Raw genomic sequence first — 13,317 nt, forward strand, 5'->3', positions numbered from 1 at the left:
TGATCCCTTATAAGTACAATGGAACAGATAGATGACTTTAAAGATTTGCACTCATAATAGAACTTATTGGCAGCTTTCTCATTTACTGAGCCTTAAATAGGCTTTACTTGCTGTCAGTTAGTGGTATTGCAAACGAATAGTTTCAAACATCAATGCTCCATATCAGATTTTCCATACAGATAACTGTTTTTTTAACTCCAAAGTTGGCATTAACTGTGGATCTAATTGTACTTTATTCTTACAGTATATAAATGACTACCAAAAATACAATGTATTTTTAGTTCTGAATTGCTGATTTTTTTTTTTATAACCATTTAAGGTATGGTTCTTCATGGTTTGATTTCTGGTTAAATTGGAATGTAAATCATCTGAAAAAAAAAACATTCAGTATACATGAAGAATTCTCTAATTTCAAGATAAAAGACTTCCAATTAATGTTTGTTCCACTTCTTTATTTATTTGAACAATTATTACCAACATTAATATAAACTTTGGCAGTACAACATACTAGGTAATACATTTAGGAAGATGCATTATACAGTTTGTTTGTTCTTTAACCAAAAAGGTCAATATCCTCATGACATTGCACTAAAACATTCTGAAACACCAGGTGTTTGTCACATAACTAATAAGCTGGCATTTTCAATCCCCCCCCCCCCCCCCCACCCCAACAGACACACACACAATCCTGCCCACCATTATACTCTATGTAAAGTTGGTGTAAGTAGTCTTAAGTCTTAATAGCTCTTCACTTATCCATTATTTCTACTCTCCATTCTCTATTTATATCTGTATGGTTTTACGAATTTACCTCTTCATTTGTTCTGTTGTGCTATCATGCATGCTGAATAACGCTTTATAGGTGAGAGTTCAACAAGAATTATTGACACATTAACACATGCGCTCAAATATATAAGCAAGCAAATAAATACAGATCATAAAAATAAAAACAAATATTGAATAAATAAGAATAAATATCTAATGAGCAAAGTTCAGTTATTTCTAGTGTGAATTATTTAATGAATCTAGCAGTATTTTGTCATTCTATACCAAACCCAAAATCTTTACTCAGACTACACAGGATTGTAGCAAAAGAGAGTAGGATTTTCTAAGGGTGAACAAAAGGTTAAAATCAAATTCCCATAGCCATGTTTGCTGTTGATCTACAGTACATCAGTGTGGATCCCATTGGTGCTGAGAGAGACTATATAAAATATCTTTGATCTGAAGGATCTAAAGGTAAACAGAACAACCTTTAAAGTCCTTTGTTTTGGCTATACATTAGAGAGCTAACTCAAAAATGAATACTTCATAACTTAAACATAATAACAAATCAGCATATGTACAGTACATTAGAATCCGTTTTGCTATAAAGAATATAATGGTTCTCAACTGGTGGATCGTGAGCCCAAAATAGGTTGCACGATTGGGTTTCAGATAGCAAGGGGAAACCAAGGCTCAATGCAAAAATAAATAAATAAATAAATAAATAACCAACTTTTGCACAGTTTGGATAGCAAAATTAATAGACATATACATTTTTAACCCTCAGAGACACAGCATAGCAGAAATGCAACATTTGTTAACAGCAATTAAAATTATTATTATTATATATTATTAAAAATGGTCATAAACTGACACTGAATTATATCACACCAACAGTTTTGATGTGGGTTAAAAGTCACACAATAGTCACCTCAAAGCAAAAAAAAAAAAAAAAAAAAAAAAAATTTATATATATATATATATATATATATATATATAAAATGTAATTAGTGGCTTCCTAAAAACACATTCAAGGACGAAAAAAGTAAATACATCTTCAAGCTTGATGTTTGGGTCTCTTAGGTTTAAAGGGAAGTGAACATGCTTCCCAAATATTTCCATTTATGCATTTGACTGGTGGTGGTTGAGGAGATTCCCCCTATTCTATGTGGAGTGCTTTGAGTGACTAGAAAAGCACTATATAAAATGTAAGGAATTATTATTATTATTATTATTATTATATTATTAATTATTATTATTTTTTCCAGGTGACTTAGAGTGCATTTAAGGTATACATTGTATCAATTTCTGTGTTTCCTGGGAATCAAATGTTGCTAGCGCTATGCTCTACCAGTTGAGCTACAGAAACCAATATATGATGTTTTTGCTGTTACAGGATGTGTGTGCTGTCAAACTCTACTGTATTCATCTGTCATCATCTTGGTAGAATGTAGCCAAATGAAGCAGATGCCAACGTGGACAGACTGTGTGACATGCCCTCATCCTGGAACACCATTATCAAAACCATGCAAGGTAAAAGAAAAAATAACCTAGACTACATTAAAAATGGGTTTTGTTTATATCTGTTTTTGGTCACTACTATAGGTCCAATGTAAATTCAGGGTCCTGAAACAAAACTAATTGAGAACCACTACACATTTCAATGTGAAAACTGTCTTTTCTTCTTTAATTTAATCGTAAAGGAAAAGATTGAGTTTTTTCCATCTTGTGAATCATAAATAAAATATAGGTTTCCAAAGTATCTGACCTATTTTGCTTCACTTTTACTTACCATCATTTATACTATGACAAATTCACCATCCACAAATTTACTTCTGCATACTCTTGTATCACAAGTGTGTACTCTCCCCGTCATGGATGAAGTGGTTGAGCATTTTTTGAGCAGACTCAAGACCAACCATACCACTGACATCCTCTCCAGAGCCCTGGCTGTTTGCTTCTCTCCAATTACAAACAATATCATCCACATACGAGGCCTGTCTGGTGCCAACCTGTGTATGGTGGAGGTCCATCATGGATTTATTAGACCTCAGCTGGCCATGATCATCCTGCATCTTCAGCAGCCCAATGGAGTGGATCTCTTCGAGACTAGCAGAGAGGACGCGAATGGGGGAGCCCAGATTACGTACCTCTGTGATCTGGTAGCTCTCGGATGCTGGACCATCTGGACTCTGCTTGAAACGGGCTAGGCTGACGTCTGCGATGGGAACCGGCAAGGTTTCGGGGTGAACAGTAAACTTGAGATGTGGTATCTGTAGGCCATGAAGAGGTTGGTGAGTTTTGTTCTCCTCACCCCCAGATTCACTTTCTGTGTCGGCATACTCCCTCCCATACTGATTTGCCCCCTCCCAGCAACCTTGCCTCTGCTGCCATTGAAAATAAGTGTTTTCATGAGTTCCCTGTGAACCCATTAAAGCCTCCTCCCCCATTTCTGACCAATCGGATTCCTCCTCTTCTGGGAGCGTGCCCAATGATTGGTCATCCCTTTTGTCATAATGGTCACTATCCATGAACTGAGCTGGAGGTGGGGCCACTGGTAGTGGAGTGATGGGATCATCAGATTTCAAGTGCTTCACCAGGGCATCCTGTAGCATCGATGTCACCTGTGATGGAGGGATGGAAAAACAACAGTGCATTAAACAAACTGAAGATGTTCTGAATCAGAAATCACATTGTAAGCAGCATTTTCTGTATAGTGCAGCTACAAATGGTCATATTTGGAATAAGCATAAATTATTTAATTATTTAATGCTGACCCATGTTGTTTCTGATACTTCCAGTACCCTAGGATCGGCCACATTATGCCGACTCATTGACAAGTGGCATCTCCCGCTACAGTATGTTTACCTTCTCCAGTGGTACGACCGGAAGTGTGTTGCATCAGCAGCATGAGACTCAAGTTCAGATACTGTGTTAAAAGTAATTGCGTTCATATAATCAGTGTTAAGCGTGACTCGTAGGTTGCATTTTTCCATCTAACATTACATTTTTACTCCACTGATGGTTAGGTTTAAGTTTGGGGGTTACAGTTTATAAAATATGCATTACTCTTCACTGTATTGCAGCCTGCACAGCTGAAAACAACTCGCTTCACAACTCGCTTTTGGCACCCCTGTGTGGACATTACACCCGGAAAATGGAGCTCACACGCGCCCATACACCCAACAACACTTACCGCTTTGGCCACCGGGGGCAGTGTTTCGAATTTCGGTAAGCACAGACCGATTTTAGATAAAGAAAAGTCAACCTACTGTGTGATCAGTCTGATATGACAACCCACATGCTTTGATGATGCATAGTTTAACTTCCAAAAATCAAATAGTTGCAAACTTAAACAGAAATAATAGACACCAGTAAATATAGGGGCATAGTTTTTTTTTTTTTTTTTTTTTGAGGCTGCAACTATAATGATGCTCAAATTATTGGCAGAGATAGAGATCATGACATTTTTGGAAGGAAAAACTGGAAGAATATTAGGTTGTAGTATTCCAAAATGAAGGAGGCATCTTCAATATTTGGGATATGCCATGTAGCATATAAATATGAATATTACATTATTTTTGCTTTACATAACAATAAAAATCTCATAAAAACTGATCATAAAAACAAATTCAAATTTGAAGACAGATAAAAGAACACTTTATAACCTAAAAGGTGATGTGCGCAATCTTTTTGATGTCAAAATACTTTCTCATATCCCAGCTTAATATGCAAGGACAGCTGTAAGTGAGACATTTACAGGTTGATTCTTCCAAAATTGTACATACTGTGACTCCGTGGTGCTATCAAAACATTGGGCCTTATTCATAAGACATGAGCAGAACAATTTTGTGTATAAATGCATTCATATGAATCATTTTACTAACATTTTACACACAAATTTGTTCTGCTCATGGTTCGGGCGGAACTATCTGTTTGAACAACCAATGGCTGATGGAGGAGTGTTCTGGAAACCTGTTTAAAAACAGGCATTATTTTTGCAGTTCCGTTTGGTGATGCTATTTGCACAGAAATGACACATTTACACAGAGAACATACAAATTAAACAAAAAAGTTCAGCAAGTCAGGACAATCTCTCACATTAATGGTTTCCAGACTTTGGATGGTTGTCTTTGCTGCAGAAAGCTGTTCTGTGAGCTGTGAGACACGCTGGTTCAGTCGCTCACGCTCTCCATCCATGCTTTGTGCCTAAATTAAAGTATAAGAACAATTAGACAGATGAAACGATACACTGGATTTCACATTTGAAACAAACTGATGAGTCAATGGTTTGTTTTCTTCAACATATACAGATTCTTGTAACTCTAAATGATATAGATTATGATATTGTAATTATTATTATATATCTTAATTATTTAGGGTGGAACTACAAACTAGGAATGTAGTTAAATTGTGATCATTCGGACTTTACCACACAATGCAATTTCTTCTCCAGAAGGTGGTTGGTTTGCTGTGTGCTGGAGTAGTTGTCCTGAAGTCTAATGAAAGATACATTGAAATGAATACCATATTCTACATATTCTAAATTTTTCAATCAAAACAGAGACTTTGTTGCACTAATAAAAATATTAAATGGGAATACTTTAAAATACGATTCTATTCGTTAACATTAGTTAACTAGTTAACACGATCTAACAATAAACAATACTTTTAAAATACTTTTCAAGATATGACTTTGTGTGATTATTACACCGCAAAGGGGCTGTGATTAAATGAAACACTCTGCACATGCTGCTTGTGCTCAGCTCTGTTCTGAGCACAGGACATGTACAGCGGTTTCAGAGCGATTCTGTCAGAGATTATTTTGTATGAGGAGATACCAACCTCCGTGGCTCTACAATAGGAGAGAGTGAAACGGTCAACTTGGCTCATTTGAGTTTTCTAAGTCAATCATATAATAGATGTGACTTCAATGAACTGCGTTCAGAGAGCTACGACAGAGAATCAACAGCTGTGTTCTACTTCATGCAGCGCTGCGCAGACAGAATGGTGGCTGGCTTGAAGCAATGCATGCCGGTTAGAAATTTTGTCAGACTTTCGTATGCCATCATATGTGTCTATAAGGTAACTGCCCAGCAGCCAAAATCTCAGGAGCGTATCATTCGCTGTTACTAAGGTTAGTGTTAGGGTTAGATTTAGGGTTAGGTTTAAGGGTAGGTGTAAGGTTTCTGTGGGACTCCAAATAAACACAATTAACACAGTGTGTGAACGCCACATACAAGTTATTACAAAAGTATTTCAATTCAGTAACATTATTTTTTCATTGGGAAATTCAAGTGTGAAGGTTGTCAGTGCATATTATACATTCAGACATTGAAATAGATATCAGCTTATTCACAACATAGATAAGAAGTTAATTAAAAGAACAAATGAATAAACTAAATAGTTAAAAGGGGAAAACAAAGCAAATTTACTATCCTTAAAGTGCTAGTGCATCAGGCTCAGCATAATGAGCTCAGGGGGAGGATAGATGTTGGAATAAAGCTGGCTGCAGCCATTCTGGTTTTAAAGGCCAGTGATCTGTATCTATGACTTGAGGGGAGAAAGTTGTACAGGATGTGTAGGATGTGCGTGGTGTTATAAGAGTTCCTTAACTTGATGTTTGTTAACTGTATATGCTGCTGAGTCAGTTATAGGTCCAGACCAATGATTTTGCTGCTCACACTCATGATTATTTATATAACAACAACAATAATAATAATAATTGCTATTACAATACAATTGTAATACATTTCTGTAATTTTGTAATGTAGTAATAATAGCTATTATTTTTTATTAGTAATAGCAGTAGTAGTATTAGTAGGCTATTATTATTATTCAGTATTATATAACAATTAGTAATATTCAAGTTGACCGGGTTCCAAAAAATAATGATAGAATGGAGTGAGTCCTTCACAAAGTGTATAGTCTGATGAATCCTTGACTGAATGAACTGACTCAATCATTGTTGTTCAATGTTCATACGACAGCATGTAAATTGTTTTTGTAATTAATTACGTTTTTTAATTAAAATGTTAGCAATATATATATATATATATATATATATATATATATATATATATATATATATATATATATATATATATATATTCAGAAAATATTCAGACCCCTTTTTTTCACATTTTAGCCTTATGCTAAAATGCTTTAAATTATTATTATTTTTCACATCAATCTACACTCCATACCCCAAAATCACAAAGCAAAAACCAGATTTTGATAACTTTGCAAATTTATTAAAAATAAAAAACTAAAATATCACATTGACCTAAATATTCAGACCCTTTGTTACGACACTTGAAATTTAGCTCAGGTGCACCCCATTTCTCTGGATCATCTTTGAGATTTTTCTACATTTTGATTGGAGACCACCTGTGGAAAATTGAACTGAATGGACATGATTTGGAAAGGCACACACCTGTCTATATAAGGTCTCACAACTGAAAATGCATATCAGAGCAAAAACCAAGCCATGAGGTCAAAGGAACTGCCTGCAAAGCTCAGAGAGAGGATTGTGTCGAGGCACAGATCTGGGGAAGGCTACAAAAAATAAGGCTGCACTGAAGGCTCCCAAGAGCACAGTGGCCTCCATAATTCTTAAAAAACTTTGAACAACCAGGAATCTCCCTAGAGCTGGCCGCCCGGCCAAACTGAGCAATCAGGGGAGAAGGGCCTTGGTAAGAGAGGTGACCAAGAACCCGATGGTCACTCTGGTTGAGCTCCAGAGATCGTGTGTGGAGATGAGAGAAACTTGCAGAAGGACGACCATCACTGCAACACTCCACCAATCTGGGCTTTATGGCAGAGTGGCCAGACGGAAGCCTCTCCTCAGTGCAAGACACATGAAAGCCCACTTGGAATTTGCACCAAAAGGACTCTCAGACTGTGAAAAACAAGAAACTTTGGTCTGATGAAATGAAGATTTATCATTTTGGCCTCAATTCCAAGCGTCATGTCTGGAGGAAACCAGGCACCGCTCATCACCTGCACAATACCATCTCAGTGGTGAAGCATGGTGGTGGTAGCATCATGCTGTGGGGTATTTTTCAGCAGCAGGGACTGGGGGAATGGTCAGGGTTGAAGGAAAGCTGAACGCAGCAAATACAGAGATATCCTTATCGAAAACCTGGTCCAGAGCACTCAGGACTTCAGACTGGGCCAAAGGTTCACCTTCCAACAGGACAGTTACCCTAAGCACACAGCCAAGACAACACAAGGGTTGGGACAACTCTGTGAATTTCCTTGAGTGGCCCAGCCAGAGCTCGGACTTGAACCGAATCGAACATCTCTAGAGAGACCTGAAAATGGCTGTCCACCAACGGTCCCCATCCAATCTGACAGAGCTTGAGAGGATCTGCAGAGAAGAATGGCAGAAAATCCCCAAATCCAGGTGTGCAAAGCTTGTCGCATCATACCCAAAAAGACTCGAGGCTGTAATCGCTGCCAAAGGTGCTTCAACTAAGTACTGAGTTAAGGGTCTGAATACTTATGTCAATGTGATATTTCAGCTTTTTCTTTTTAATAAATTTGCAGTTATCAAAAATCTTGTTTTTGCTTTGTCATTATTGGGTATGGATTGTAGATTGATGTGGAAAATAAAATAATGACTTGCTCAAGGATACAATGGTGATGGCTTTGGGAATTGAACCAGCAACCTTTTGATTATCAGTCATGTACTTCAGCCCACTACACCACCACCACTCCACTCCACTCCACTCCACTCTTTTCATGTTTATTGAAGTATATTTCACCCCATCATTACTAAATCCTTGTTTAATGTTTTTAGTTTACATTGATTTTACATGCAGTGCATAGACATACTATTGTAGTATTACAGTTTTACTTGCATTATCAACTGATGCTGTACAATATAATATATTAGCCATATCATGTGTTTCACCTCTTAAATTTATAAGTGTAGTACAATACAAACATTAATAGTAGATAAAACACTTGAATAACCATATTAAAATATACTGGAAACTGTTGGTGGTTGAGGAGAGTGCCCTGTTCTCTACGTAACTGTGCTTTGAGTGTAGTGCCAGAAAAGCTCTGTAAGTGAAAAATTCATTCAAAATATGTTGATACAAGTGTTGTTTATCTTTATCAAATCAAGTCATATTTCTGTTTTAAATGTTTAATAGAATAAAATAATATCAACATGAAAATAGCACGTTATGAATATCTCCCAGTCATGATCAAACACAGGCGATGTCCAGGTAAGCTCAAACCATGAGATTCATCCGCACAAAAGAGCAGTGCCGAAACACAACTCACGTAAAGTGTTGTTCCGCAAATAGAGCTGTTCCGTTTGTAGTCCTCAAACCCAGTAGAGAATTCACCATGGGTTCCCTCAGGATTTTCCTATGGGTTTTATAATGGGAGTTTTGGATTTATGAGTAAAATAAGGCTATGGAAAATATTACTTGATACATGGACATTTTGTTCTACAACATAATTTACACACTTTCATACCTCAAATGTGAATTTTGAAGCTGTATTGAATTGTATACTTTTAAAAACAATTCACGTTTACTCATAAGATCAAAAACCCCACTATAAAAACCCATAGGAAAATCCAGAGGGAACCCATGGTGAATTAGACTTCCAGTTCACCTACAAACTGACCTCACGGCTGGACAGCTCTATTGCTTGCAATTTTAATTTTAAACCACAGATGTCGCTAGACAGCACAATGTTCAGTAGTGCAGCTTTTTTTTAAACATGTATTAATTCTTATTTTTGCCCTTCAATATGAATATTACTCCTAAATAGAATAGAATAGAATAGATGATTAGGGGATCGAGCACAGTTACAGTCTAGTTCAAGACTGTAACATTATGACTTTATCTTGTGTTTTACCTTGTGAACCGGTCCATTAGGCTGTTAAGTTCTATGCGAGTTCTTTGTAACTCAGACTCAAGGAGCTGGTGACCGGTTTTGAACTCTGCTCCCATGCATTCCATTCGCACAGTAGTCTGCAGCAGGCTGTGGTGGAGAACCTCATTCTGCTCCTGTAACATTCTAGAACAGATCAACATAGAGTCGATCCATCAAACAGGCCTCCATGGAAACAGTCACACACAGACTGTAAGCTACAATACATTTCTATATGCATGCCCAATGTGGTCAGATAATCTGTGAGTGTGACAGGAAAGAGTTGAGGTTAGGGTAATATCCACACAACGGATTTTGGAAAGCCATTTCTACACCTGAAGTAATGGAAATGAGCTCTTTGATGGTAACATACAAAAAAAAAAAAAAGTACTCAAAAAAACAAAACAAAACAAAACTCACATTAACCTCTCCAATTCTGAGTCAGTTTCCTAATGAAAGATAAAAGAAGATACAAATATCAAAGATCACAAAAGGAAAAAAAAATATTCATTTTAAAAGCATTTTTTAACATTACAAATCAGAACTTCAATATCACTCAACAACGGGGACTTCCACTTACGGCTTTATATGTCATCATACTGTACCATTAACAAAGAATATTAGCCAAACCATGAAAGGACAATTTATGCAATCTACTGCAAGTAAATCTGCAATTATAACTGGAAGAGTCACTGAGAAACAAATGTTGTCAAAGTAATAAGTAAATAAGAAAGTTGGTGAAGCCTCATGCAAAAATATTTTTGTAATATGACAAGATGATTTAAAAAAAACTTTGAATACCACCTACTTTTGGGAATGGGGATGTTGCTTGGTAGCTCACTGTGGATTGGTCATCGTGGACAGCGGAGCTAGCTGATGAATTCGATTTAGTGGAATGTGGAGAAGTAGACCTTTGGCCAACTGGAGAATGGCGAAGTGGGCTTGAGTGGTCATCATTGTGATGATCCTCTTTGAAGTGGGAATGACAGTGGATCGATTCCGAATGGGAATACTGACTATGGGATTCAGGATAATCATGGTGATAATGGTGATCTTGGGAATTATAACTGTGGGAATCTGGTTGGGAATGGTGATGGTATTCTGAATGCTCATTATGATGAGAATGGTTAGACTCTGGATTGGAGTGATGATGGGAATCTGAATGGGACTGATGGTGGGAGTCTTGAGGCTTTTGGAGATGGTGTTGATCAGATTCAAATTCTGAAAGGAAATGGTGTGATTTTTGAGGCTCAAGATCATGGTGGTGTCGGGATTCTGAATGGGAATGGTGGTGGTGAGAAGGCTCTGGGTGGTCAAAACAGCGATTGTGGTGAGACTGTGAGTCAGAACTGTGGTGGTGGCATTGCTCTTTGGAATGTGGTAGCCTATGATCTTGGGAACTTTGAGACTGTGAGTTATGATGATTTTCATAATTATGGGATGATTTAGAGTGAGCAAGGCCTTTTGGATAAGTGTCTGAGTTGTGATGGTGGTGTTGATGATGATGATGGTGAGGGTCAGAATGAGAGGAATGATGATGGTGTTCTGATGAAGGAGATGAGTCATGAGAGTGTTGGTGAGTTTCAGAGTAGGAATCATTGTGGAAGTGATGGTGCTTCTGTTCTGAAGTGTGATGGTGGTAATCAGTGTGGGACGAGTTATTATGATGAGAGTCAGGATGGGAATGATAATGGTGAGGTTTCTCATGATGGAATTCATAGTGTTGGTGGGATTTGGGATGAGAGGACTCAAAGTCAGAATGAGGGTGAGGCGATTTCAAATGGTATTGCTGGTGGTGAGGTTCTAAGGGGGAAGAAAGATGAGATGCACTATCATGTTCTCCGTGGTGGTGGAGAGATGAAGGAGATGAATAACAATGGTGAGATTGTGGATGGGATGGATGAGGGGTTGTTTCGGAATGGGTGGAATGATGGTGTGGAGATGAGGTGTGGGTACCTCCGGGGTGATGATGGGATGGTGAGGACGAGTGATTATGGTGTGCTTCTTCATGAGAAGGATATTGGAGAGATTCTGAATGGGAAGGATGATGGTGAGTCCCTGAATTGGCAGAGTAATGGTTTGGAGATGGGCTGTGGTGAGCTCCATGGTGGTGATGTGATGGAGAGGGTGAATGATGATGAGAATCAGAGTGGGGAGAATGATGGTGTGGAGATGGGTAACAATGAGTTCCATGGTGGTGATGGGATGAAGGTGAACGATGGTGATGAGATTCTGGATGGGAATAATGATGGACATTTTCTGATTCTGGAGAATGAGGACGAGGAGGTGGGCTGTGATTATCTTCATTGTTATGGTGATGTGATGGAGAGCGTGTGTGATGTGAATGTCGATGAGCGGAAGAATGTAAATGTTGCTCTTTGTGTGCAGTTTTGTGCTTCTTCTGACCTTTGTGGCCACGTTCTGTCCCAAATGAAAGACCTTTCAAAGAAGAACTATTGCGTGTATCACTTCTTGCACTATCGCGGCGATGCCTGGGTACACCCTTGTGCTGTTGTTGGTTGTCAAGGTCTTTTTCAGAATAAGGGAGCTTGTTTGAATGGGAGTTCTTGCTGGAATGGGAGTGTTGTCTGGAATGGGAATGCTTACTGGAGTGGGAGTTCTTGCTCGAGCGAGAGTGCTTGCTGATATGGGAGTGGGTAGTCGATGTAATGGAGCTGGCACTGCTTCCTGGTCGGCTTTGGGTATTTTTTGACTTCTCTCTTTTATGTTCAGGCTTGGGAGACTTCACTGAGTTTTGGCCAGGGCTGGTGGGCCTTTGAACATCTGTTACCCCAAGGGATGTAAGTCTTGATGGGCTAAGCACCTGCCTTGTGATTTCATTCAAAAAGGCAGAAAACTTAATCTTCTCCTTCACAAAGGTCTTATGGGCCTCTTGTTTTCTTATCTTCAGCTCTTTCTCATCCAACTCCTCCACAGAATTATCTGTCTGCCTGGACAGAACCTCCATAGACTTGCTCTTTCTTATGTTTGCAGCCACTACTGCCCCTTTAGCCTGATTCTGTTGCCTCATATTGCCCTTTTCATCGTGTTGTTGAGAATAGTTTGCCTTCCTGGCAGTACCTACAATTTTTTCTTTGGCAGCCACATTCTTTTCCATGCTTGTAGACTTCTTGAGATTACCACCAGTATCTAATAGAGGCATACTGTCTTCCTCATCCTCATCATCCTCAAAGGCTCTCCTTCCTCTAGGGATATCCATGCATGATTGTGAGTGCTGTGGACGGCGAATACCTCGCTTGGATTGAGAAGCAAAAGGGACATTTTCCAGACTGGCTTCAGATGACCAGGAAGAGCATGAACCAGAGGAAGAGGAAAAGCTAGAGTTGGAAATATATGATTTGGAGGAAGAAGAGGAAGAGGTTTTGGAGGAGGAAGAGGAATCTGAGGAAGAAGAATCCAAACTGGATGAGCTTGATGAAGCTGATGATGTGGAACTAGAGGAAGACCTAGAAGAATTTGAGGAAGTAACTGAAGCTTTAGAATGGGATTTATTTTTCACTGAGTAACGTTTTTCCTGATGTTGGTGGTGTGGATAATGATGATGGCTTTCAGCTTGTGAGTGAGGATGGTTACAATTCTCATGAATGTGATGGTGAACACTGCTGCCCTCTGAGGCACTATAAGTCAAAGTGGAGA

At 38.4% G+C, this 13,317-nt stretch overlaps 1 protein-coding gene across 1 annotated transcript; it reads right to left on the reverse strand.

Annotated features, from left to right (window-relative positions):
• Positions 1-452: 452 nt before the first annotated feature.
• LOC127434031 (uncharacterized) lies at positions 453-10,726 on the reverse strand. Its single transcript, XM_051686462.1, has 7 exons — positions 10,469-10,726; positions 10,081-10,109; positions 9,646-9,807; positions 9,061-9,147; positions 5,198-5,264; positions 4,867-4,974; positions 453-3,389 (listed from the first exon to the last, which is right to left on the reverse strand). The coding sequence occupies exons 3-7, from the start codon at positions 9,804-9,806 to the stop codon at positions 2,616-2,618; spliced, it is 1,197 nt and encodes a 398-aa protein (XP_051542422.1). The 5' UTR covers position 9,807; positions 10,081-10,109; positions 10,469-10,726; the 3' UTR covers positions 453-2,615.
• Between the last annotated feature and the right edge of the window lie 2,591 nt (positions 10,727-13,317).

This window comes from Myxocyprinus asiaticus, chromosome 4, assembly GCF_019703515.2.
Source record: "Myxocyprinus asiaticus isolate MX2 ecotype Aquarium Trade chromosome 4, UBuf_Myxa_2, whole genome shotgun sequence".
Lineage (NCBI taxonomy): Eukaryota > Metazoa > Chordata > Actinopteri > Cypriniformes > Catostomidae > Myxocyprinus > Myxocyprinus asiaticus.

Coding starts and splice junctions, on each gene's coding strand:
- LOC127434031 (XM_051686462.1), bottom strand. CDS start 9,806: ATGTTACAGGAGCAGAATGAGGTTCTCCACCACAGCCTGCTGCAGACT. Junction 5,265..9,060: donor TTTGCGGAACAACACTTTAC/GTGAGTTGTGTT, acceptor ATCTTTCATTAG/ACTTCAGGACAACTACTCCA. Junction 3,390..4,866: donor AAAGTCTGGAAACCATTAAT/GTGAGAGATTGT, acceptor CCTCCATCACAG/GTGACATCGATGCTACAGGA.